The 24,889-nt window shown below is 47.1% G+C and overlaps 1 protein-coding gene across 1 annotated transcript in view; it reads right to left on the bottom strand.

Annotated features, from left to right (window-relative positions):
• The window catches only part of LOC146867398 (heparan-alpha-glucosaminide N-acetyltransferase-like), a 1,041,362-nt gene that overhangs the window by 848,051 nt on the left and 168,422 nt on the right, over positions 1-24,889 (bottom strand). Inside the window, exon 4 of the mRNA XM_085605125.1 lies at positions 18,731-18,858. Coding sequence (XP_085461251.1) covers positions 18,731-18,858 — 128 coding nt within the window. The remainder of the gene's footprint in view (positions 1-18,730; positions 18,859-24,889) is intronic.

Here is a 24,889-nt window from a genome sequence, read left to right as displayed (position 1 = left end):
TGGTTGCTGTGCAGCATGGATGAAAGAAGAGAAAGTGGTATTATGCGGTCAGCGTTCCCCACAACATAGGGTGTTTTTTTTTTTTTTTTACTTTTAACCACATCAGAAGTAGGTAGCCACGCGGCCTGTTAATGCTATATGGGAAGTGTTCCCATGAATGCATGATGATCGTCATGGTGCATTTACCGTGTTATAGGGTGCAGCGCCTAGCAGTGCGTTGGATGATGAGGCATTAGAGGTAGGTGCACAGTTTATGACTTTTGGTATGCTGGCAGCTTTATGCATCTGTGCATATCCCTTTATGGTATTTCTTATGGTCATAGTTCACTCAGCTGGTTTTTGCAGCGTGTTGTCCATTTTCTGATTTTCTGCTTAAAGTTATTGTCCGCAGCAGGCGTGGTTGGAGGGATCAGCGACGGGGAGATCCGCTGGGACGCGCTTTGTGACTGTCATCCCGCTGTCAATGTGAGATGTCAAGAAGTGATCACAGTATGTAGCGAGTTGGCACCTGCAGTGGTAGACTCGATCCGAGTCCTTCCATTGGCCAGCAGCATGTGGCAGATTTCTTCAGCTACTCCATGCTTACTCAGTTGGATATGGAGGTTTTATGGGCCGGAACAGCCCTGAGTGAAGGCCCAGACCAGTATTTGTGTCATATGTGAGTGTAAGAGGATTAAGCTGTATAAGAGAGTTATTATGCATGCTGTATGTAATACAATTGGCTGCCGACTGCTGAGTGTTATGATATTAGTGTTTACGGGGACCATAAGGGTTATATATTCACTGACATTACTATATAATACCCCTGCTAGCCATTGAAATGCCTTACTAACTAACCTGGCTATAGAAACAATGTGCTGGTCTGTCTCGCGCGGCAGCACCATTCACGTTACTGAACTATGCTGTTTACACAGTTTGACTATCAGTCTGGCTGCACTAAACATGCCTTACTAGCAGTGGAGTGCAGTGTTCATAGAGTGCCCGTCAGGTTGAAACTGCCCATTTAGTGATCTATACAATCTGCATATGTGTTCGTACAAACATCATAGAAACAGATGTGTTTACGGCCTGTCTGTCTACATTACAGTGACCTATCCATGCAGTGCTGTGTGCGTAATCTGTTCATGTGTTTCCATTGGTAGTGGTCCCCCGGACACGGAGAGTCCGTGCTGGAGGCCGCTCCTTTTGTAGTAGAGCGGCCCTCCTTTGGAACGCCCTCCCGGCTCACATACAGGGCCTTAACAACTACCTAGAATTCAGGAAGGCCATTAAAACTCACCTTTTCCCTGCACCGTAGTCCTGCTATCAGTTCCCCCAGCATGTTTCAGTTGCTGTGCTGTCAGCGCCGGGACGCCCCTTTGCTGGGGCAGCTGTTGCGCTATACAAGTTTTGGTAACATAACATAACATTAAGCACAAGATGTAGATGGTTTTCTGTCTCTGCCTGTGTCAATACACTAATGAACATTGTGCAGCTTTTTCAGCAGTCCATGGTGAAGTCAGAGTTAACTGCACTTTACAAACAAGTATTCCAAACATTGGTACTACTGCTGTGCTCACGTGTGCGAGAGACTCCTGTTGCAGTCTTCAATCTCTTGGACACAGTAGTGAGAGTGCAGGTTTTACAATTGTTCATCGTAAACAAAAGGAATAATACAAATAGCGCAGTATTTATAGCATGTCTAGCTGCAGCAATGACATGATATAAAAATGCAGCGTTTTCAGACCCTGTACACTACACACACATTAGTAATAGCTGCCTACATAAAGCATCTCGCAAATTGTAGGCCTTCCTATTGTATGTCAATGGTAAGCATTTTCTATCAATAACCCAGCGTCATAGACTGTGTATCTGCCTACACTAATCACCTGTCACAAAATTACAGTATTAAGTGACATACTCCATGTCGAAGGACATGCCAAGAACACAGCAATGTTTGTAGACTGTTTGCCTACATCCACTATCAAACCTTTTACACAGTGAAGCATTTACAAAGACACTCTGGGCCTCAGTTATCAAAGTTTTCCGTCACCCTTGCACCATGCGAGGTAAAACAAGGGTGACGCAAAACCTAGACGAGATTTATTACGCCACGCAAAGCCACCTTGCCTGGCCCTGCACGGCTTGGTAAGTCTGGCGTAATGCAACGCAGAGCAAGTCTCTGCCTTGCATTACTGTTCCCCAGGGAGACGTCCCATGGTAAGAGCGTGGCTGTTCCCACATATCCACCCATGAATTCTCAAGCATTTTCAGATTTACCAATACTGGTAGGGAATGCATCAGAATGTGATGCCTCCCCAGGGAAGGTGTAACGAGGAGAAATATCTTTATTTCTCCCTGCTTTTTGTATTTCTACATGTGCTTCAGAAGCACACATAGAGGTAAAATCTTCAACGGATTGCTTTTGTGCAGGAAGGCATCCCTTCCTGTACAAAAACAATCCTGCTTGTTACGCAGGCACCTTTGCATGGGGGTGGAAAGGTGCAGGCAGTGGCTCTAGGAAGCAGTTTTTGCACCAGCGCAGGCAGAGAGCAGGGATACACAATATCTTGATAGACATGGCGCATTCTTGGCCTCTCCCCGTCACGCAGTGTAGTGCAGCAAGGTGTCTTGCAGTGAGTCTCGTGAGTTTCTATTCATTTTGTTACTTCCACAAAGAATGTTGGGGGTTAGAGTTTTAGTCATTTTCAGAGATGTGTGCGTCTCAGTACTGGAATAGCAGGGCCCTGTACATCAGAAATGAGATGCATCAGAAAAGCTGCATGGAATGTAGGTCTTTAATGGTGGGACAGCAGAGAGTGTCGTACATTAGAAATTAGATGCATCAGAAGATCTCTCTGTGGATCGCAGTGCTGGGTTAGCATAGATTGCTACACATCAGAAATTAGGTGCATCGACAGAGCTGTGTGAGGCACTTTGTGTCTCCAGGGCACCTCATTCCGATGTGCAACACTCTGCTATTTCAATAGTGCACATTGTGGTGCAGATCGGAATGAGGTGCATTGGAAGAGTGTTTGAGGATCTTGGTGGTGAAATAGCTGAGAGTACTGAACATTAAAAATAATGTACATCAGAAGGGTTCTATGTGAGTCTTAGGGCCATATGTAGGAAGGCAAATCAGCAGTGTCCAATGTATGACACAAAACACCCCTCGCAAAATAAGGCATCGGAAATTTTGCGATTCCCTATTTTGCGATTGCATTTAAGGAATCACAAATTGCGATTCCTTAAATGCAATGTAAGAAGCACAATGAAAGTGCAATTTGTCCGTAAGGAATCGCAATTTACCACCAACTTCAAGTTGGTGGTAATTTGCGATTTCTTTGAAAAATGCACTTTTTAGCATTTTTCAAAGTGCCATGAGACACACATACATGCCCTTAGGGCATGTATGTGTGCCACATGTGCACACATGCACATTTCAGGGGTGCAACAGGGTGTCCTTTTGACACCCTGGCACCCTTGAAATTGCATTCTCAATTTGCGATTCTCTAATTGCGAATCGCAAATTGAGAATGTCTTCCCATTCATCCCTATGGGCCTCCAAGCCCATAGGAATGAATGGGGAGGTATTCCTTAATTGTGAATCACAATTTGCGATTCCCAATTAAGGAATATGTAGGATTCACAAAAATATTTGCAAATCATACATACATAGCCTTTTGGGATTCTCAAATAGCGATTCGCAAAAAATCGCTATTTGAGAATCGCAAATGGACATTTTCATACATATGGCCCATGGTGTTTCAATAGCAGACAGTGACACATTAAATTGGGGCAAGATAAACCCTGCCCAATTTGAGGCTGAAATAGTTAAAATAAATTATGATCTCATAATTCGGTGCCTCCAACAAGGTTCCCCCTCAGTCGAGATTGTCTGCAATTTTGAAAGGATTTGTACAGACGTAGCTAATAGACTAACACGCCCAGTTAGGTTAAAGGAGCCTCAAGAGGCACGGTGGTTTAACGCTGAATGCTCTAAAGCCCGCAAAAATTAAAAAATTGCTCTTCAGGCCAGACCTCGTAACAGGACCCAAATTAAATGTGCTAGACGATTATATAAAAGTACCATTAACAAAAGGAAAGAGGAATTGTGTGTTTAGCCTGGGAGAACTTGGATAAAGCAATTGCCCTCAAAGACAATAAAAGTTTTTGGGATATTATTAACCATCCACAATTTACAGAGTAGGTGAAAAAAATGGGTTCACTGATTTTGGGCTATACCTGGGAATCGCACTTCTCGGCCACATTTAACCCAAACTGCTTGCAGCTTACAGGGAGTAGTGAGGATTTGCCCGTGGATTTAACCTTGGCCTCCCATTTTAGTGCCTCTTTCACAGTGGCAGAGGTTGAAGAAGCCTTAGCAAAAGGAATATGTATGAAAGCCCCAGGTCCAGATGGGGTCCCACTAGATCTGTTTAATAGGAATATCAACCTCTGGGCACCCCTGTTGACTAATGTTTTTAAATCAGTTGTGATTGGCCCAATCAGAGTTTCTTGGAAAGAGGCCATTGTCGTGCCTGTGTATAAAAAGGGCAATAGGAATGACCCCGCCTGTTATAGGCCAATTTCCCTCATCTACGCTACTGTCAAGGTGCTGGGGAGGGTTGTCCTTGCTCGACTTGAGGATTGGGCAAGTACCATGGGGGTCATTTAAAAAACCCAATATGGTTTCCATAGGGGGATGAGTACCGCTGAGCAGTGCCTCAATTTGTCCCTGACCATGGGCAAGTACATGAAGGCTAGGAGAGGTTCTATCCACCTGGCCTTCATGGACTTGTCCAGTGCTTTTCATACCGTTAACAGGGAGAAATTGTGGGTGCAAATGGGGAAAATGGGCATAGGGGAAGCACTGATTTCCCTTCTGAGAAGACTTCATGCTAACACCACTGTGGCCATAAGATATGGTGCACAGGGGGAAAAGACCAGGCCCAATGTCTCCACAGAGGGTGTTCGACAGGGGTGCATTTTAGCTCCTTTTATTTTCTTGATTTATACTAATGGTTTAGAGGCATTTTTATTAGGAAAGGATATTGATTTCCCCAGTATTGGGGGGAAATCAGATCCGCTACTTTCATATGTGGATGACACCGTGCTCATGGCCTTGACGGCAAAAGCCTACAAAAATCACTTGATGCCTCCACGGATTTTGTGTCGGCTCTTCACCTAAAGGTTCATTTTTACAAAATCTTATGTTATGGTGTGTGGCCCTAAAAGGATAAAAAACAGAAATATTATTGTTAGGGGCAAGAGTATTGGGAAGCTGGAAAATGTTACTTATTTAGGGAATGTGTTTAACAACGAGATGAGATAGGAACCACTTGCCACTGCAAGAGCTCAGCAGACAAGAAGTGTAGTGGAGGGGCTTTACCGCTTTACCCGCAAGCCAGACTGAGCTAGTCACCTTATATAACGCAAAATGTTTATCTAATGCGTCTTGCGGGGCAGGGGTTTGGGGCCACCATAAAAGTCGCCATCTACAAGTTGCGGAAAATACGTTTATAAAAAGGCTACTGATGACCCCAAATAGTGCCCCCACACTTTTTTGTCATCGAGAATTGGGGATGGAATATGTAGAAGATCGTATTGACATTGCCCCTTTGCTCTTATGGGCCAAAATCTGATCGTTGGAGGACTTATTGTTCTCTAGGGAGGTGATTAAAGATTGTACCAACTTGGACAGAGCACTGTCGATCCACTGGCTTCGATTTGTGAGGGAAAGGTTATTTGAGATAGGCTCGGGAGAGTACTTTGACAATACGACGAGTATTCATACAAACGCCAAGGCCATCATAAAAGAGGCGCATCATTTCTGGGCAACTGTGTGCCACATGCAATCGGAGGCGACAGGTCCCATTTGCACGTTCACTGCCAATCAGTAATTTTATTTAACTTTTACTGTTAATGTACAGACACAATTATTTCTAACCAGATTGCATCTAGGCACTTTGCACTTTCTAGTGGCATTTCAAAGACAATCTGGGTGGGCCGACAAACTAATTCCTTGTCCTTGCGACAATATGGCAACCCAGAGCACGCTGCACCTTATGTTAATTTGCTCGCTCTACAAAGAAGCAAGGGGAAACATTTTAGCATCACTTTTAAGGAATATCCAGCCCTGTACATACGTTGATGGGTTCCAATATTTGCAATCATTGGTTAATCCTGTTATCTGTATTGTGATCACAGATTATAGCAAAGTTGCAATGGCCATTAGAAAGCGTTATGAACAATAGCAAACTAACAGGATGAGAAAAATCTTTTACCGTGTAATTTTAATTATTCTGAAATGTTATGGTTGGTGATATTTTAAATGTATCTGATTTTATTAATAAGGATATTTAAATTTTTAACTTGTAAGGTCTGTTTGTCAAACTTATATGGTCTTGGTACCGAATAAAGTTATTTTGACTTGACTTGACACATATCAGAAATGATGTCCTTAGGTAGATCTTTGCATGAGTCTCAATGCCAGAATAGCAGCTGGTAGGGCACATTAGGCTAGAGGTCCAGTGGTAAAGCCTTTTGTGGGATGCAGTGCTACAATGCCAGTGAATGCTGTTCTTCAGTGATCAGATGCATTGAAGGAGCTATGCGGGCTCAGTATTGGAACAGCAGGGGTGCTGATCATCAAAAATGTGGTGTATCGGCTAAGTTGTGTGAGAGTTTACTGCTGGAATACATGATGTGCTGTACATCACAATTAAGGTGCACTGGTGGAGCTGTGTGAAAGTCTAAGCGCCAGAAGAGAAGATGAGAGGCACATTACACATAAGGTGCATCGGCTGAGCTATGTGAGAGTCTCAACACTGGAACAAAAGTTGGGCTGCACATCTCACATAATGTGTATTGGGGGAGCGGTCTGAGAGTCCCAGTACTGGAACAAAAGATGAGCAGTACATCGCACAGGATTCATCAGCAGAGCTTAGTGAGAGTCTCAGCACTAGAAAAGAAATTGAGCAGCACATCACACATCAGGTGCATTGGCGGCGCTGTGTGAGTGTCAGCACTGGACTACAAGATGAGCTGCTCATCACACATGAGATGCATCGGCAGAGCTATGTGAAATTCTCAGCACAGGAAGAGATGTTCTGCACATCATACGAGGTGCATCTGCAGAGCTGTATGAGTGTCTCAGTGTTGTAACAGGAGATGATCGGCCCATCACCCATGAGGTGCATCGGCAGGGCTGAATGAGTGTCTCAGCGCTGTAACAGAAGATGAGTGGCACATCACTCATGAGGTGCATCGGCAGAGCTGTATGAGTGTCCCAGCGCTGTAACAGAAGATGAGCGGCACATCACTCATGAGGTGCATCGACAGAGCTGTATGAGTGTCTCAGCGCTGTAACAGAAGATGAACGGCACATCACTCATGAGGTGCATCGGCAGAGCTGTATGAGTGTCTCAGCGCTGTAACAGAAGATGAGCGGCACATCACACATGAGGTGCATTGGCAGAGCTGAATGAGTGTCTCAGCGCTGAAACAGAAGATGAGCGGCACATCACACATGAGGTGCATCGGCAGAGCTGTATGAGTGTCTCAGCGCTGTAACAGAAGATGAACGGCACATCACACATGAGGTGCATTGGCAGAGCTGTATGAGTGTCTCAGCGCTGTAACAGAATATGAGCGGCGCATCACTCATGAGGTGCATCGGCAGAGCTGTATGAGTGTCTCAGCGCTGTAACAGAAGATGAGCGGCACATCACTCATGAGGTGCATCGGCAGAGCTGAATGAGTGTCTTGTGGCTGTAACAGAAGATGAGCGGCACATCACACATGAGGTGCATCAGCAGAGCTGTATGAGTGTCTCAGCGCTGTAACAGAAGATGAGCGGCACATCACACATGAGGTGCATCGGCAGAGCTTTATGAGTGTCTCAGCGCTGTAACGGAAGATGAGCGGCACATCACCCATGAGGTGCATCGGCAGAGCTGTATGAGTGTCTCAGCGCTGTAGCAGAAGATGAACGGCACATCACCCATGAGGTGCAGCGGCAGAGCTGTATGAGTGTCTCAGCGCTGTAACAGAAGATGAACGGCACATCACCCATGAGGTGCATCGGCAGAGCTGTATGAGTGTCTCAGCGCTGTAACAGAAGATGAATGGCACATCACTCATGAGGTGCATCGGCAGAGCTGTATGAGTGTCTCAGCGCTGTAACAGAAGATGAACGGCACATCACTCATGAGGTGCATCGGCAGAGCTGTATGAGTGTCTCAGCGCTGTAACAGAAGATGAACGGCACATCACTCATGAGGTGCATCGGCAGAGCTGTATGAGTGTCTCAGCGCTGTAACAGAAGATGAGCGGCACATCACACATGAGGTGCATCGGCAGAGCTGTATGAGTGTCTCAGCGTTGTAACAGAAGATGAGCGGCACATCACACATGAGGTGCATCGGCAGAGCTGTATGAGTGTCTCAGCGCTGTAACAGAAGATGAGCAGCACATCACACATGAGGTGCATCGGCAGAGCTGTATGAGTGTCTCAGCGCTGTAACCGAAGATGAACGGCACATCACACATGAGGTGCATCTGCAGAGCTGTATGAGTGTCTCAGCGCTGTAACAGGAGATGATCGGCCCATCACCCATGAGGTGCATCGGCAGAGCTGTATGAGTGTCTCAGCGCTGTAACAGAAGATGAGCGGCACATCACACATGAGGTGCATCGGCAGAGCTGTATGAGTGTCTCAGCGTTGTAACAGAAGATGAACGGCACATCACTCATGAGGTGCATCGGCAGAGCTCTATGAGTGTCTCAGCGCTGTAACAGAAGATGAACGGCACATCACTCATGAGGTGCATCGGCAGAGCTGTATGAGTGTCTCAGCGCTGTAAAAGAAGATGAGCGGCACATCACACATGAGGTGCATCGGCAGAGCTGAATGAGTGTCTCAGCGCTGAAACAGAAGATGAGCGGCACATCACACATGAGGTGCATCGGCAGAGCTGTATGAGTGTCTCAGCGCTGTAACAGAAGATGAACGGCACATCACACATGAGGTGCATTGGCAGAGCTGTATGAGTGTCTCAGCGCTGTAACAGAAGATGAGCGGCACATCACTCATGAGGTGCATCGGCAGAGCTGTATGAGTGTCTCGTGGCTGTAACAGAAGATGAGCGGCACATCACACATGAGGTGCATCGGCAGAGCTTTATGAGTGTCTCAGCGCTGTAACGGAACATGAGCGGCACATCACCCATGAGGTGCATCGGCAGAGCTGTATGAGTGTCTCAGCGCTGTAGCAGAAGATGAACGGCACATCACCCATGAGGTGCAGCGGCAGAGCTGTATGAGTGTCTCAGCGCTGTAACAGAAGATGAACGGCACATCACCCATGAGGTGCATCAGCAGAGCTGTATGAGTGTCTCAGCGCTGTAACAGAAGATGAACGGCACATCACTCATGAGGTGCATCGGCAGAGCTGTATGAGTGTCTCAGCGCTGTAACAGAAGATGAGCGGCACATCACTCATGAGGTGCATCGGCAGAGCTGTATGAGTGTCTCAGCGCTGTAACAGAAGATGAGCGGCACATCACACATGAGGTGCATCGGCAGAGCTGTATGAGTGTCTCAGCGTTGTAACAGAAGATGAGCGGCACATCACACATGAGGAGCATCGGCAGAGCTGTATGAGTGTCTCAGCGCTGTAACAGAAGATGAGCGGCACATCACACATGAGGTGCATCGGCAGAGCTGTATGAGTGTCTCAGCACTGTAACAGAAGATGAACGGCACATCACACATGAGGTGCATCTGCAGAGCTGTATGAGTGTCTCAGCGCTGTAACAGGAGATGATCGGCCCATCACCCATGAGGTGCATCGGCAGAGCTGTATGAGTGTCTCAGCGCTGTAACAGAAGATGAGTGGCACATCACTCATGAGGTGCATCGGCAGAGCTGTATGAGTGTCTCAGCGCAGTAACAGAAGATGAGCGGCACATCACTCATGAGGTGCATCGGCAGAGCTGTATGAGTGTCTCAGCGCTGTAACAGAAGAAGAACGGCACATCACCCATGAGGTGCAGCGGCAGAGCTGTATGAGTGTCTCAGCGCTGTAACAGAAGATGAATGGCACATCACCCATGAGGTGCATCAGCAGAGCTGTATGAGTGTCTCAGCGCTGTAACAGAAGATGAACGGCACATCACTCATGAGGTGCATCGGCAGAGCTGTATGAGTGTCTCAGTGCTGTAACAGAAGATGAGCGGCACATCACTCATGAGGTGCATCGGCAGAGCTGTATGAATGTCTCAGCGCTGTAACAGGAGATGATCTGCCCATCACCCATGAGGTGCATCGGCAGAGCTGTATGAGTGTCTCAGCGCTGTAACAGAAGATGAATGGCACATCACACATGAGGTGCATCGGCAGAGCTGTTTGAGTGTCTCAGCACTGTAACAGAAGAAGAACGGCACATCACCCATGAGGTGCAGCGGCAGAGCTGTATGAGTGTCTCAGCGCTGTAACAGAAGATGAACGGCACATCACCCATGAGGTGCATCAGCAGAGCTGTATGAGTGTCTCAGCGCTGTAACAGAAGATGAACGGCACATCACTCATGAGGTGCATCGGCAGAGCTGTATGAGTGTCTCAGTGCTGTAACAGAAGATGAACGGCACATCACTCATGAGGTGCATCGGCAGAGCTGTATGAGTGTCTCAGCGCTGTAACAGAAGATGAGCGGCACATCACTCATGAGGTGCATCGGCAGAGCTGTATGAGTGTCTCAGCGCTGTAACAGAAGATGAGCGGCACATCACACATGAGGTGCATCGGCAGAACTGTATGAGTGTCTCAGCGCTGTAACAGAAGATGAGCGGCACATCACTCATGAGGTGCATCGGCAGAGCTGTATGAGTGTCTCAGCGCTGTAACAGAAGATGAGCGGCACATCACACATGAGGTGCATCGGCAGAGCTGTATGAGTGTCTCAGCGCTGTAACAGAAGATGAGCGGCACATCACTCATGAGGTGCATCGGCAGAGCTGTATGAGTGTCTCAGCGCTGTAACAGAAGATGAGCGGCACATCACACATGAGGTGCATCGGCAGAACTGTATGAGTGTCTCAGCGTTGTAACAGAAGATGAGCGGCACATCACACATGAGGTGCATCGGCAGAGCTGTATGAGTGTCTCAGCGCTGTAACAGAAGATGAGCGGCACATCACACATGAGGTGCATCGGCAGAGCTGTATGAGTGTCTCAGCGCTGTAACAGAAGATGAACGGCACATCACACATGAGGTGCATCTGCAGAGCTGTATGAGTGTCTCAGCGCTGTATTCAAACACTGAGTATGAAGTTCCTATCGGGAAACGAAAAGGGGAAAGAAATGCTAACTGTGTGGTTGAAATCGATGGAAATTCGGAGAGTGATCTCCTTGTTGGAATAAGACCCTCACACACCTGACAAGTAGGTGTCTTGCTTCATCATCGGGTCTGCTCCTACTCGGGCCGGCGCTGCAATGCCCGATCAGGCACCCATTGAGGGGCCTACTTCTCGGAGATCTTTTTTCCAGAGACGATGGGTGAAGTGCAAGTGAGGATCCTAGTGTCAGTATACGTGAAGGTGTTGTGTGCGTTAAAATAGGGAAAAATAATCCAATTCAAAAGAATTTTTAATGAGTATGGTTACTCCCCTAATTAAAATGAGAATAGCGCGTATCGTCACTACAATGTTGTGTTGTGATACGCTAAAAAGAGGTCGACATGTTTCTTGCCTATATATCAAGGTTGATGGCAATTCCTCAGGACCTAATGATATACTACCTCCACATTTTTTGGTGGTGGTCACCCAAAGCGAATAGTGAAGGAGCGGCCACCATTACAGCACCCTAAAAAATGTGTAGGGGTGGTTGGTACCTTGGTGTCAACCGGGGTAAGCAATGCTTAACCCTCGTTCAATCTGTGCCGGGCCATATTGGTACCGGTCTCCGCCAGCACTGCTGTGGTTTTGCAGTTGGATTATAGCGTTAACCCTACCCCTGCGGAACGGCCGGTCCAAGTAGTCCGGTGTCTCAGCGCTGTAACAGGAGATGATCGGCCCATCACCCATGAGGTGCATCGGCAGAGCTGTATGAGTGTCTCAGCGCTGTAACAGAAGATGAGTGGCACATCACTCATGAGGTGCATCGGCAGAGCTGTATGAGTGTCTCAGCGCTGTACAGAAGATGAGCGGCACATCACTCATGAGGTGCATCGGCAGAGCTGTATGAGTGTATCAGCGCTGTAACAGAAGATGAACGGCACATCACACATGAGGTGCATCTGCAGAGCTGTATGAGTGTCTCAGCGCTGTAACAGGAGATGATCTGCCCATCACCCATGAGGTGCATCGGCAGAGCTGTATGAGTGTCTCAGCGCTGTAACAGGAGATGAATGGCACATCACCCATGAGGTGCATCGGCAGAGCTGTATGAGTGTCTCAGCGCTGTAACAGAAGATGAACGGCACATCACACATGAGGTGCATCGTCAGAGCTGTATGAGTGTCTCAGCGCTGTAACAGAAGATGAGCGGCACATCACACATGAGGTGCATCAGCAGAGCTGAATGAGTGCCTCAGCGCTGTAACAGAAGATGAGCAGCACATCACACATGATTTGCATCGGCAGAACTGTATGAGTGTCTCAGCGTTGTAACAGAAGATGAGCGGCACATCACCCATGAGGTGCATCTGCAGAGCTGTATGAGTGTCTCAGCGCTGTAACGGAAGATGAGCGGCACATCACCCATGAGGCGCATCGGCAGAGCTGTATGAGTGTCTAAGCGCTGTAACAGAAGATGAGCGGCACATCACCCATGTGGTGCATCGGCAGAGCTGTATGAGTGTCTCAGCACTGTAACGGAAGATGAGCGGCACATCACACATGAGGTGCATCGGCCGACATGCGCAAGAGTGTCAGCGGTAAAACGGGAGAAGGACGAGGATGCGTTAGCAGTGCAGCATGCGGGTTGTAGAACAGCACTTGCTCGTCTGTCGAATGAGCCCTCCAGTACTCAAACAATCTCACCTGAAACATCCTTTGTTTAAGTACAATAACTGTCTTTAGGTGCCCTACTCTGCAGAGGAGGGATGGCGAAAAAAAAAAACATTGACAATACGATAGATCGCATATAGGCAAGAGCTAATAGCTTTTCCGGTGTCTTTGTTTTCCTGTGTGTTGAATCTAAAGAAGTGAAACCAAAATCCTCCCTAGCAAGACTGGCAAAATGAAACCAGCAGTTGCTGACCAATAACATGCGGGCAAGTGCCTGCCGGCTTGCCCCATTTCATCTGCCCCACTTTCAGCAGTTAATTTTCAGCAATAATGCTTGCAACAACATGGCAGAAGCATTTTTGGTGAAAATGTTTAATGTTGACTGCTCCCCCATTGTCATGACATCATGATGGACTGGTTGTCTTTTTTTTTTTCTTTTTTCAAAGTAGGAGTTTGCTTTTGAGAAACAAAGTGGCATATGTACAAGCCCCTATCACCATGGGAGCTTCACTTTTTTTGATGTTCCCGTGGCTATAGGGGCCTTGCCTTATGTACAAGCCAGCATTAAGCCACTCAACGTGGCTTAACGCTGCCTTGTACATAAGGCCCCCTTTCATGCTATGGTTTGAGTGAAAGGGGCGTGCAGTGGGTGTTGCGGTGGGCATTCCACCGCAACACCCATTGTATTTGATGCTACCCCCTATGTACAAGGGTGACATACATAGGAGGCAGCACCAAAATTAAGACCAGGAAAACCCTGGTCCTAAGTTGGTGAAACAAGGAGAAATGCATTATTTCTCCTTGTTTTTTCTTTTTCCATGTCTGCTGCCTTCTGCGGCACACATGGAAAAAGCAAAATGCCATGGTTTGTTTATGTACAGGAAGGTGTCCCTTCCTGTACATAATCAAACCTTAAAAATGTGCAATTCTATCACTTTCATGTGTGCTGCTTAAAGCAGCACACATGAAAGTGACAGAATTGCATTTTAGGATTGTTTATGTGCAGGAAGGGACACCTTCCTACCCATAAACAATCATCCCTTGTATGCAGGCACCTTTGCACTCTGGTGCAAGGGTGTCTGCGTTGGCGCTAAGCTGTTAAACTTAGCACCATTGCAAGGGGGAAACGCAAGGCTGTACCACATTCTTGTAAATATGGTGCAGCGTTGCATCTCCGAAGTGGCGGAGCGTGTAGCCAAGGAGGCTAACGACACGCTCCGCCACTTCATTGTATATATCCCCCAAAATTATTTAGCTCTGATGTGCTGGGAGATTTCTCCCAGGGTGGGGGGCGGGGTCACTAATAGTTTTTTTCCTGCACAGCGCTGTGAGGCGATCCACTGTGGCTCCTCATGGCAGAGTCGGCTGAGGATCTGCTGTTAAAAGCGAAGTGGTACCCATCAAGGTGGGAGGGGGTGGAGCATCAAAATATCTTTGGCCTATTCTACTTTACGACCCACCTCTAAATAAGCCACCTAGGGCCTCATATACTCATTCTTGGGCTGGTCACCAAGGTGTTGAAGTGGCAGAACCGCTACTTTTCAACGTCATCTGCAGCCATCCTGCCCAACTAAGAGTTCATTACTGAGTGGACGAGGAACTGAAGTCAAAAGTGTTCAATTCCAACCTGTCCACCATGTCATGGTGGCATAGATGGTCAGCTTTTTTTTCCGAAATAAACCCTAAAAGCAGGAGGCTGTTTTTAAGAACAAATACTCAGGCCCAGCTAACATTTTGCATCTTGGTTGCAGCTCTTTTTTTGTGCTGCCTCAAGGAAAAATGTAAGTTGGTATTTATTCAGCAATGTTAAGGCCGACTTGAGTTACCTTGTGTGGCTTTGTAAAGAAAATGTAACACAGCGCAGCACCTAGAGCTACGTTGTGTTACACACCGTTTGGGAGGCATTCCATGGGTGGGGCATGGGTGCTTCCATGCATCCACCCATGGATGTTGGTAAATTCGAAGAAATACTAAATCTAGTAAACCTGGGAATGTGTCAAATGCTGCACCTTCCCCAGTGAGGCACAACGAGGAGATATACCTTTATTTCTCCTCGTTACTTCCTTTCTATGCGTAATGCATTTTGCATCACACATAAAAACTGGAAATTGCCTTAAAAGATTGGTTTTGTTCAGGAAGGTACCCATTCCTGCGCAAAAACAATCCTGTCCATAATGCAGGCACTCTTGTCTTATGGCACAAGGGTGCCTGCGTTGGCGCTAGGCAGCCCCAAGTGCTCAAGCGCTAGGAGGGAGCTGATATCTTAGAAGATGTGGTGCTTTTCAGCTCTTGATCATTCACAGAGCGCAGCAACTTTGCTTGCTGCCCTGCATTATGTGAACGTTTGATAAAAATATGCCCCTCAGTGTCTCAGGGCTGCTGGGGCAGCATGTTGCAGAAATTATTCTCCTTTTCTGCCTTCATCTGACAAGTCGTGAATGGCATTCCCGAGCAGTAACAATTAGCATCGGAAGCCCATCCAGAGCACAGCCCTTCTGATGCTGTGCCGGCGATCTTCTAGCAGCTGGTCTGCACAGTAGTGGCTGCTACCGATCAGGAGTAGCGGGATGGGGGTCGGTGGCGGGAAGTAAATGGGAAAAAAACACACCTGGGCCGGCCGGCCGACCGACCGACGCCTCTCCTCCGTCCTCTTCTTCCGGTCTCCGCTGGCAGCAGGAAGCAGCAGAAAGCACCCGGGCTCCCAGACTCCCCATAGCAATCACAATGCTGCAATGCAGTGGTGATTGGCCTGAGAGCCGAACCACGGCACTCCGATTGGGACTGGGAGGCTTCGCATGTTCCTCACAAGCTGTGTAAAGCAAGCCTGGTGGGGAACATGCAAAGTGAGCAGGACTGTTTGGCCGCCCGAGAGACCCGGACTAAGCAGTCATGTGAACTTAAGGAGTGCAAACCACTCCTCTCCCTGCTCTGGCCAGCCCCACCCTGCCCGAGAGCCATTCACTTCAAAGGGAAAAAGAAAATGATAATAACGATACGTTATAATCATTTTCTTTTTCCTATTGAAGTCAGTGGGGCAGCGCTCCTCCGCCTTAGTGGAGGAGCCACCACTGGGCCTGCATGAGATGTGAAGCCTACAGTGGAGCTGGCTGAAGCTCCTCTGTCAGAAACCTAGCAGTTTCCCCACTTGCAAAAGAACCATGGGGACCACGAGGAGGGAACATCTGCATCTGCTGCATTTTAGCAGATGCCTTGACACACCACCACCGCCCTCTACCTGAGCTCTTTAGTCTCTTGCTGAGGCAGCTCTGGCCCTATTTTGATGTGGTCTGTGCTTCAGAGAGCTCACTGTATCAACCAACAAGCTACTGCCATGAAATGTAAGTGGGATTGGGGCAGAGCCAGTTACACTAAAGAATAGTGAAAAATTCATTAAATTAGATGAAACTGTACTGAACGCCGGGGCAACCCCTCGATGGCTCAGACCTGCGGTGATCTATGGCTGCTTGGCTCATCACTCTAGGCGTCCAGGACCCGACTCTGTCTCTAACACGATCAATGAGTGGTTCAATGACAGAAAGGCTCTAAGATCTATACCTATATCTCAGCCCATCACTTAGAGCGAGGGCTCTCTGCTAGAGGTGACAGGGTCCTGGCTCATGATATAAAGCGTGTTGCGCAATAAGTCACACTGAGGAGATGGGTGTCTCATGCTGGCTTCCTAATGGAATGTGTCCTACAAAGATGCACTTGACAACCATACGCACACACAGAGCCAAAATCAGAAAAACAAACCTATTGACACACACAATCAACACAGAGCAACTTACACACACCAACCACTAGACAAGTGTTCTGCCAGGAATAGAATAGACAAGAGACAAACACAAATACCAGAATACACCCGCAAAAGATAAAAGACCCACTCAGACAAGACAAGTCCACCATACTAAATGACAGCCAATCCACACAGTCCAATAGACGCCAGCTCGCACACGCCTAGAGGGGCAAATTAACAAGGGCTAGCGATAATTATTGCTGGCCCCACATAGCGGTAGAAATATTATCGCCGGCTATCGCTGAAAATTATCGCCATGATAACGTTATATTAACAATACATAGCGCTATGGCGATAATATTTCAGCGATAGCGGTGTTTACCATGGAACATCGCTGGTTTTCCAGCGATGTTCCATGGAAAACAGCGATAACATTGCTGATACGACCCTGTGGTCGTATCAGCATAATCCACCTACCATTATTAGTATGCCTTAGTCTGGAATTTAACAGACGTTAAATTCCAGCGTTAAGGCCGAGGTAGCGCGATTTTTTTTATCGCTGCACCTCCTTGTTAATATCGCGAAGCTGCCTTCGCGATATTTTCATGTGTGTTTTTTTCAGCCACGCCTTCTTTGCATCTCATTAGCGATGCAAGGCGAGAATGTGAAAAAACGGGCTCTACATCAAAGAAACACGCGCTAGCATGTCGTTGATGATATTGCGATATAATTATCGCCGCTTCTCGCCTGAAAACGAACGCTAAAGCGGCTATAATTATATCGCCAGCCCTTGCTAATATGCCCCAGAGATTGGCAGACAGAAGAATGCAAAAATCGCCTCAATGTTCTCAAATTAGCTTGAGTTGGACTGAATGAAAACACAATTTATGTGAAAGCCAGAGACTGAGGTACTTGGGGGCATATCAACAACAACCGGCGATAATTATCGCTGAGCGCACTTAGCTCTCGGATAATTATCTCCGGCTAGCGCCGATTTTTATCGCTGAGATAGCGTGCTATTAGCAACGCTTATCTCATCAGCGATAAAAATCCTAGCGCTAACTGGCTAACGTGAGATTATCGCTGGAAACCCAGCGATAATCTCACTTTAGCGAGTTGATAGGGACTCACAGCCATGATATCCACCTTCCATAGGATATCATGGCTAAGTCAGTCCTGAAGCAGGTGTTCGGAAAGTAGTGATAACAGGTATTATCGCTACTTTTCCTGACGGTATGCTTCATAGCATGGGGCTTGATGATAGGAGAAATGTCGCTTAGCGACATTTCTCCTATCATGTCAGGAACGCCCACTTTGCATCTCATTAGAGATGCAAAGCTGGGCGTTAGACATACCCATGCTAAAGCAAGGTTTCACGCGTTAGCGTGGCCTTGCTAATATAGCGATAAAATTATCGCCGCTTTTCGGCCGAAAACGGCCGCTAAAGCGGCGATAATTTTTTATCGCCTCGTTGTAAATATGCCCCTTGTTTCGTAAGATGTTCATGGCATAATCACATAAAAAACTTGGGTCTCGAAACCTGTTCCTCCTTCCTGTCCACAGATTAAAAACAGTCTACTATGGTGACAATGTTTTTTCCATGTCTGCAACAAAAACTTGGAATTCCTTTCCATACTTCTGTCCCTACGATCAGAAACCAGTCTGCTGCATTTTAGAAAACATTTGAAAACCTGCCTTTTTAATCAATGAACGTCCACAATCCTTGGTTGTTGTTAGTAGGCAGTGTTAGCCCTACAGCGCCGAGAGGCGTATGAGCAGCACTTTACAAGTATCCCTAACACAACATGTTGCTTATACCCATACTATGCATTCAAAGGCCTGCGTCACTTCCACTGTTGCCAAATTCGTCAGGTTTATTTGCCCACGCCTTTGACTGAGGTCCAATGGGGAAATTATAGGATGTCTACATTATACCTAATCAGGGCTTTCACCTCTATTCCCTGGTTGGCTATGCATTTCATTTCATTGTAAATTGTTTACTTACGAATATAACCATTCACCGGGGCCTTATCCACGCTCACGATGCAAGAGATGGCGCTATCGTTGTGTCCAGAGGGAGTGGACCGGACTGACACGGTGTACTGCCCATGTTCACCGAATAATTCACTCCACCTGCAGTGAAACAGAAACACAGAGGAGGACGTTTTACAACAAATTCCTAAAGACTTTTTGCTATCGTTAAATTATCCCTATTAGTATGATCCAATTCTTACATGTGATCTTCATACCTTGCTTCATGGTCCTTCTTGTCCCAGTCATACCTGAATGAGGTGACCCCGCCTCCAGACAGAGCTTTGACACGCTAAGGGATGGCTATCCCACTTCTTGAGTCCTTTCTTTATTTCCACTGCTAGTGGTAGAAGAATGAACCTACCACTGCTCCTTATCTTGTAACTTTCACAACCTCTAGTTGGAGGGGCAAACAAGAGAGTGATGGCTGTGGATTGGGACGAGGAGGACGACAACTCGACGCAATGAAGATCGCCGGTAAGTAATTGGAGCATTGCCCTCTCATCTCATCTTCCTCATCCCCTTCATAACTGAATGAAGATATACCAAGCTTCATGGAAAATATGCACCAACAACCAAATGATGCAACCAAACATATCTATTCAGTCGACAATTGCTTCATTGACGATTTTAAGACTGTCAAACCAAAATCACATTTATTAGGATATGCAAGATCTAGTTTATAGTGCTTTATAAATGTCCGATGTGAGGACCACGTTGCATCAAAGGTCTGCCACAGATTCGAGGGAAGGACTTATTAGTGGCAATACGCTGACGATGAAGTTGGGGGGAGAGCGCGCAGTTAAGCAAGAGCCAGCGTCAAAAGGAGGCAATTCGGGACCGGGGACTGAAAGCAGGAAAAGGACAGACGGAGGGGAAGTATGTTGAAACAGTCAAAGTAAGAATTAGCGGGTGCATAATGGCGAAGAGGAGTTAAGGATTCGCTCACCTGTGTGGTAAGTATAGACAGCACCGGCAGTGGAGGTTTGCTGCTGAATGAGAGAAACCTCTGGGTCTCGACGTCGGCGAGAGTCCAAGTCCTAGAGGTTTCTCTGATTCAACAGCAAAACTCCACACCGGGTGCTGAGCTCATCGGCACACAGAACCCGGATGCCTGGACCTGCACGCCGGCTCCATCTTTTCTACGGTGGGTTCCTCGCGGACTATAATAATCCACATTTGTAAAGCGTTAACAATGACCCATAAGGGTCTCTAGGCGCTGGGGGCCGTCGGGAAGATTAAGCAAGCTATTGCCCAGAGTCACATGGTGCTGGACTGATCTGCCGCCGGCGCCGGGGATAGAGCCATGATCCCCAGATTTCGGAGTCAGTCACCCTGGCCACGGCACCACACCTCTTCCTCACGCACAGCCGACCTTGCCCTGCAGCGTATTGCCACTAATTGGTCTGCCTCCTTCCCTCAAATCTGTGGAAGACCTTTGGTCATGACCCACCATACATGTTATCATTGTGTTACCCGACTAGACCTCGATCATGTCTTTTTCACCCTGTGCAATTAATTTCCTGAATCGACCCCTGACGCTGTTCTTAGTAATTTAGACCCGTCTACTTTATTCTTACCTAGTGGAACCGTCCTTAATTCGGGGCGTCATTCATCCATACTTGCACTATATTCTCTTATCGAGTGCATTTTCCTTGAGTCCACGACTCGGCCCATACCTGCCTACTTGCCTCCCAGCCCACCCGCCTTTCTATCCCTCTTTTTCCCCTCAATTTACAGGAATTCCCTTTGCTCACCAGATTGGTAGTGTCTTTCTCTCCAGCCATCCACTTGGATTTCCTTTACACCATACCTTTGGGTGTAATTCTGAAATAACTTTTCCATGGATTTCTGTCCCGCGTACTTAACAGGTACCTTGTCCCTTCTCCTACTTCTTAACTTGACCTTATGGTGACCTACACTACTCTTATTCTATCCCCTGTTTTTCCCCCCTGTACAGCACTTACCAATCCCTTTGTAACCTGGTCCTGAAGATGACCCGAACTAAACACAGGTCCAAACGCCGTCGACAACCTAGCACAACTTTTGCCGCGTTTTTTGGTTCACTGACTTATTGATGACTCTGAATTCTCATAAAAATCTCATAAGAACTTTTGAAGTTTTGCAACCATTTAAGTGATTGTACATTTTCTTTGTGCCGTTTTTGATGTTTATCTTACCTCACTTGTCACTTGCGACGTTCACTTAGCCACACAAGCACTGTTGTGCACAAGATTATGAGTTACACCCACATATAATGGAAATAGTGCTGATACTTCTTTTGTATATTTTATTCAAAATATAGACCGCTCTTTAATAATTTTCCAAAATCATTGATTCTCCTTGATTCTTCCTTACTGCAATTTCTGAGCATGTTTTACATAACTGTGTACGATTATTGAGGCTTAAATATATAGTCACTGGTTCACCAAAACAATTGAAAATCTGCTCCCATAGAATTACTCCCTAAATAAATGCAAATTCAATAATTTATGGAATTCACAAACATTGGTGGTAGTTGGCTTGGAAAGCTGTGCTAGCCACATCCTTCCAGGCATACTACTGGCAATCAAACAACTAAAAGGTGATAGGATGAATGCTTGCAAATAGCCTAACCATGGGTAATCGCTCGGGTAGGATTCCAACCTGCTTTTCAGCCACTGTGCCACTCTAGACAGAGGACCACCTAATGCTAATCAGTACAAAACCTGTTCCGCATTGAAATAGTCCTTCCCAAACCTTGGCCATCTCACCCCTCCACCCTGCAGCTTACTTCTGTTTTACTTGAGAAGTTTAAGATTTACACACTATCTCCGAATCTCAATGACTAAGCAACACCCCTGTTTAGCACATCAAACCAAGACTTGCTGAGTTTGCCAAAGTTTACCTTTGTGCACTCTTTGTTCCTTTCTGTTGCCCGACTGCTTCTCCCCGCCCTCTTCCATCTTTCGCTTGCCCGTGAGCTTTTCCCCATTGCTTCTAAGCCTGGGCAAAGCACTATGCTACGCTCGCGTAGTTCGCGCTACTTCGCACTACGCGAACTGCACGTAGCACAGTGCGAACACGCGTATCGTAGTGTTGCGTAGTGCTGCGGTCATTTTTTGCTTGCTCGCGGTCCTCAACGTCAAGTTGGCGACCGCGAGCAAGCAAAATGATATCCCGGCGAGACTTTTTCCTTGTTCGCGATCAGCAACATAAAGTTGGCGATCGCGAGCATGGAAAATAAACCTCCCGGTGAGATTCCCAACACGAGGAGGTCAGGTTTCTCATTGCGAGTGGTCGCGTATGCTCGCGACTGCTCGCGATGAGAAACTACCAGTTCGCATTGAGAAAGCTGCCGCTCGAGTAAAAATCTACTCGAGCAGCAGAAAACTACAGCTCGCACTGTGCAAGATGCCATTTTCAATGATTGCACAGTGCCGGTTGCTTGTCCGCACTGTGCAATCATTGAAAACGACATCTGGCACAGTGCGAACAAGGTACTACGCAGTTCACGAAGTGCTTCGCGTCGCTCGCGTAGCTCGCGTAGTGCGAAGTGGACTTTGCGTAGCTTCGCGAAGTGCTACTTCGCGAACTACGCCCAGAGTTATTTGTTTCCCCTACCTGTGTACCCTGTGTTTATTTTATCTACCCCCATGTTGCTTTCGCTCCCGCCATCCCCCTGTTGCTTTCGTGTCCTATCTAGCCCTCCCCCTGTTGCTTTCGTGTCCTCTTCAGCCCACCCCTGTTGCTTTCGTATTCCTTCCCCTGTTGTTTTGTATTCCTTCCCTTGTTGCTTTGGTGTTCCCCCAACGATCTGTGCTTGCTTTGTCATTCGCTCCCCACCATCCCCTGTACTGCTTCTTTGTTCCCTCATCTTCCCCGTGGTGCTTCCACAATCCTTGCTTTGAAAAAACAATTTTTACATTAAATGTTCTTTCTAGTTACCAATCTAACTCGTATCGGTAACTAAAAAGAAAAAAAAGTGACTGTTGAATTTTGTAGGTGCTCATCCGTGGTGTGTGTTCTTACAAGATGTCGCAGGCAGCCGTGTCAAAGCTTTTTGTTTTCTTGTTTTTTTTAATATATATATTTTTGAACTTCAGTCACGCTGCAGAGCATCGGGGATGCTGTGCGGTGTGGCTGAAAAACGGTGGCAAAGCCAATAGGTCGCAGAGGTGAGATCTAGTGATTTTTGACAATGAAGCCTATTGGTTTTGTCAGTGCTTGTTTTAACTAGATTGTGCCAGCGAACAGGTTACAATCGACTTCATCCCCCAGTGCAAGCCACCAGCATGGCACCATTAAGTTCTAAAAACGACTCGCAAAATACCAGTAGCAAAGAGACAAGAAACGCATGCCTTGCTCCAGAGCAGGCACACAACTGAAAAGGAGCTTCAAACTAAAGCTGATGCCTGGGTACAGACCCCCCCCCCCCACCGTGCATCCCTTCACCATGTCTTCCTGCTTCCTGCTGAAGCACGGGCGACAAAGTTGCAAAATATTGAACTGTTGTTTCTCCCAGGGTAGACAGCACCCCCAAGTCTATGAATGTCACTGATTATTAACCCCTTGTGTGCCCCGCCCTTTCCACGCCCTGTGCCGGGCGTTGAATTAGCGGGCGGGGTTCATGACGAGATAGTCTCGTCATGGGCACAGCGCAACCGCGGCCCATGACGAGACCATCTCGTCATGGGCACTCAAGGGGTTAAGCAGAAACAAAAATACAGCACAGAGTGGGAAAGGGGAACGTCGATCAGGAAAGGTGAAGAACAAAGGAGAGGAAGCTGCAATTACAGAGATACAGGTGTGAAGTAGAGAAAGAAAGAGAAAAAGAGTGGTGTGAAGATAAGGTGATAAAGGGACAACTAGAAGAGTGAAAGAGAAAAGTGTGTGAAAGTTGTTAAAATACACCTGAGAGTGAGAGGGCGGGATAGGGTAAGACAGTTGCAAGAGACAGAGGGATAAAATAAAGAATGAAGAGGTGCGAAAGAGACAACTTAGAGAGAGCTGAGAGAGAACAGATAGTTGTGAGTGTCACGAGGGAAGGGGGGTCGCACGGGGAGGGGGGTTTAAATAATAATACAAATAAAATAAAACATACCTTTCTTGGGTCCTGCGTCTTCTGCTCGGTCTGCTCCTGCTTTCCTGCTTCCACAGGAACAGGAAGCAGGCAGCCTCCCTCCACTCCCCATAGCTAATCACAATGCTGCAATGGCAGCATTGTGATTGGATGGGACGCCGACCCCACAGGCGTCTATGGGCAGGCCATTTTCTCCATGTAGGCGGCATGCAGCCTACATGGGGAAAAGGGAGAGTGCGCATGACTGGTTTATTTGGTCGACCCCAAAGGGCCGAACAAACAGTCAGGGCCCTCAACATTGGGCTAGCCACTCCTCCCCTGCCATCGAGCAGGACCGCCCACCCGCCCGACCCCAACCAAACTCTTCTGCTTTCTCACACTGCGAGAAGCACAAACATAAAATGGTATTTATAAGACCATTTTATGTTTTTGCTTCTCGCAGTTCAAGAAAGCAGTGGAGCAATGCTCCTCCGCCCACATGGAGGAGCCGCCCCTGTAGGAGAGGCTAGAAGCAGAAACAACAGTTCATTGATCTGTTTGTGGGTTTTTAGGTCGAGACTAGCAGTGCGTATGCGCTGTGAGACATGCTGTATTGACTTCTATGGGCTTTGGCCACGCCCTCGCTGCTGATTGGTTAAAATGTGTGTCGTTCCGAAAAGCTTTCTGCTCTATGGTTTCTTGTGGGGATATATCCCACCTTCTAGTGTCTTACTCCTACCATGGAGTCTTGGCCTATTATGGTATCCTTTCTCTGAAGGTTGTGTTTTGTGTTTGCGCACTCTTTGCAGCTTGTGCGTCGGCTTTACCTTTAAACATGGCGACTGCCCGCCCTTACATTTGTAGTATACGCGGCACACCACGCTTTAGCTTCACATGTTTAAAGCTAAAGCGCAGCGTGCTGTGAATGCAACAAAAGTAAATAAAGAGAAAAGAAATGCTGGTGGCCACCAGAGTGTGAGCTATATATGGGTGATTAACTTGAACACAAGAGGTACAATGCTCAGACAGTGTTAACAAGCTGAAAAATGTCAAAATAATGAACTATAATTCATTTCATGCTACATTATTTAC

Source organism: Triturus cristatus, chromosome 1_2, assembly GCF_964204655.1.
Source record: "Triturus cristatus chromosome 1_2, aTriCri1.1, whole genome shotgun sequence".
NCBI lineage: Eukaryota > Metazoa > Chordata > Amphibia > Caudata > Salamandridae > Triturus > Triturus cristatus.
Note: the sequence above shows the minus strand (reverse complement) of the source record. Positions and strands in the feature narration are given on the sequence as shown.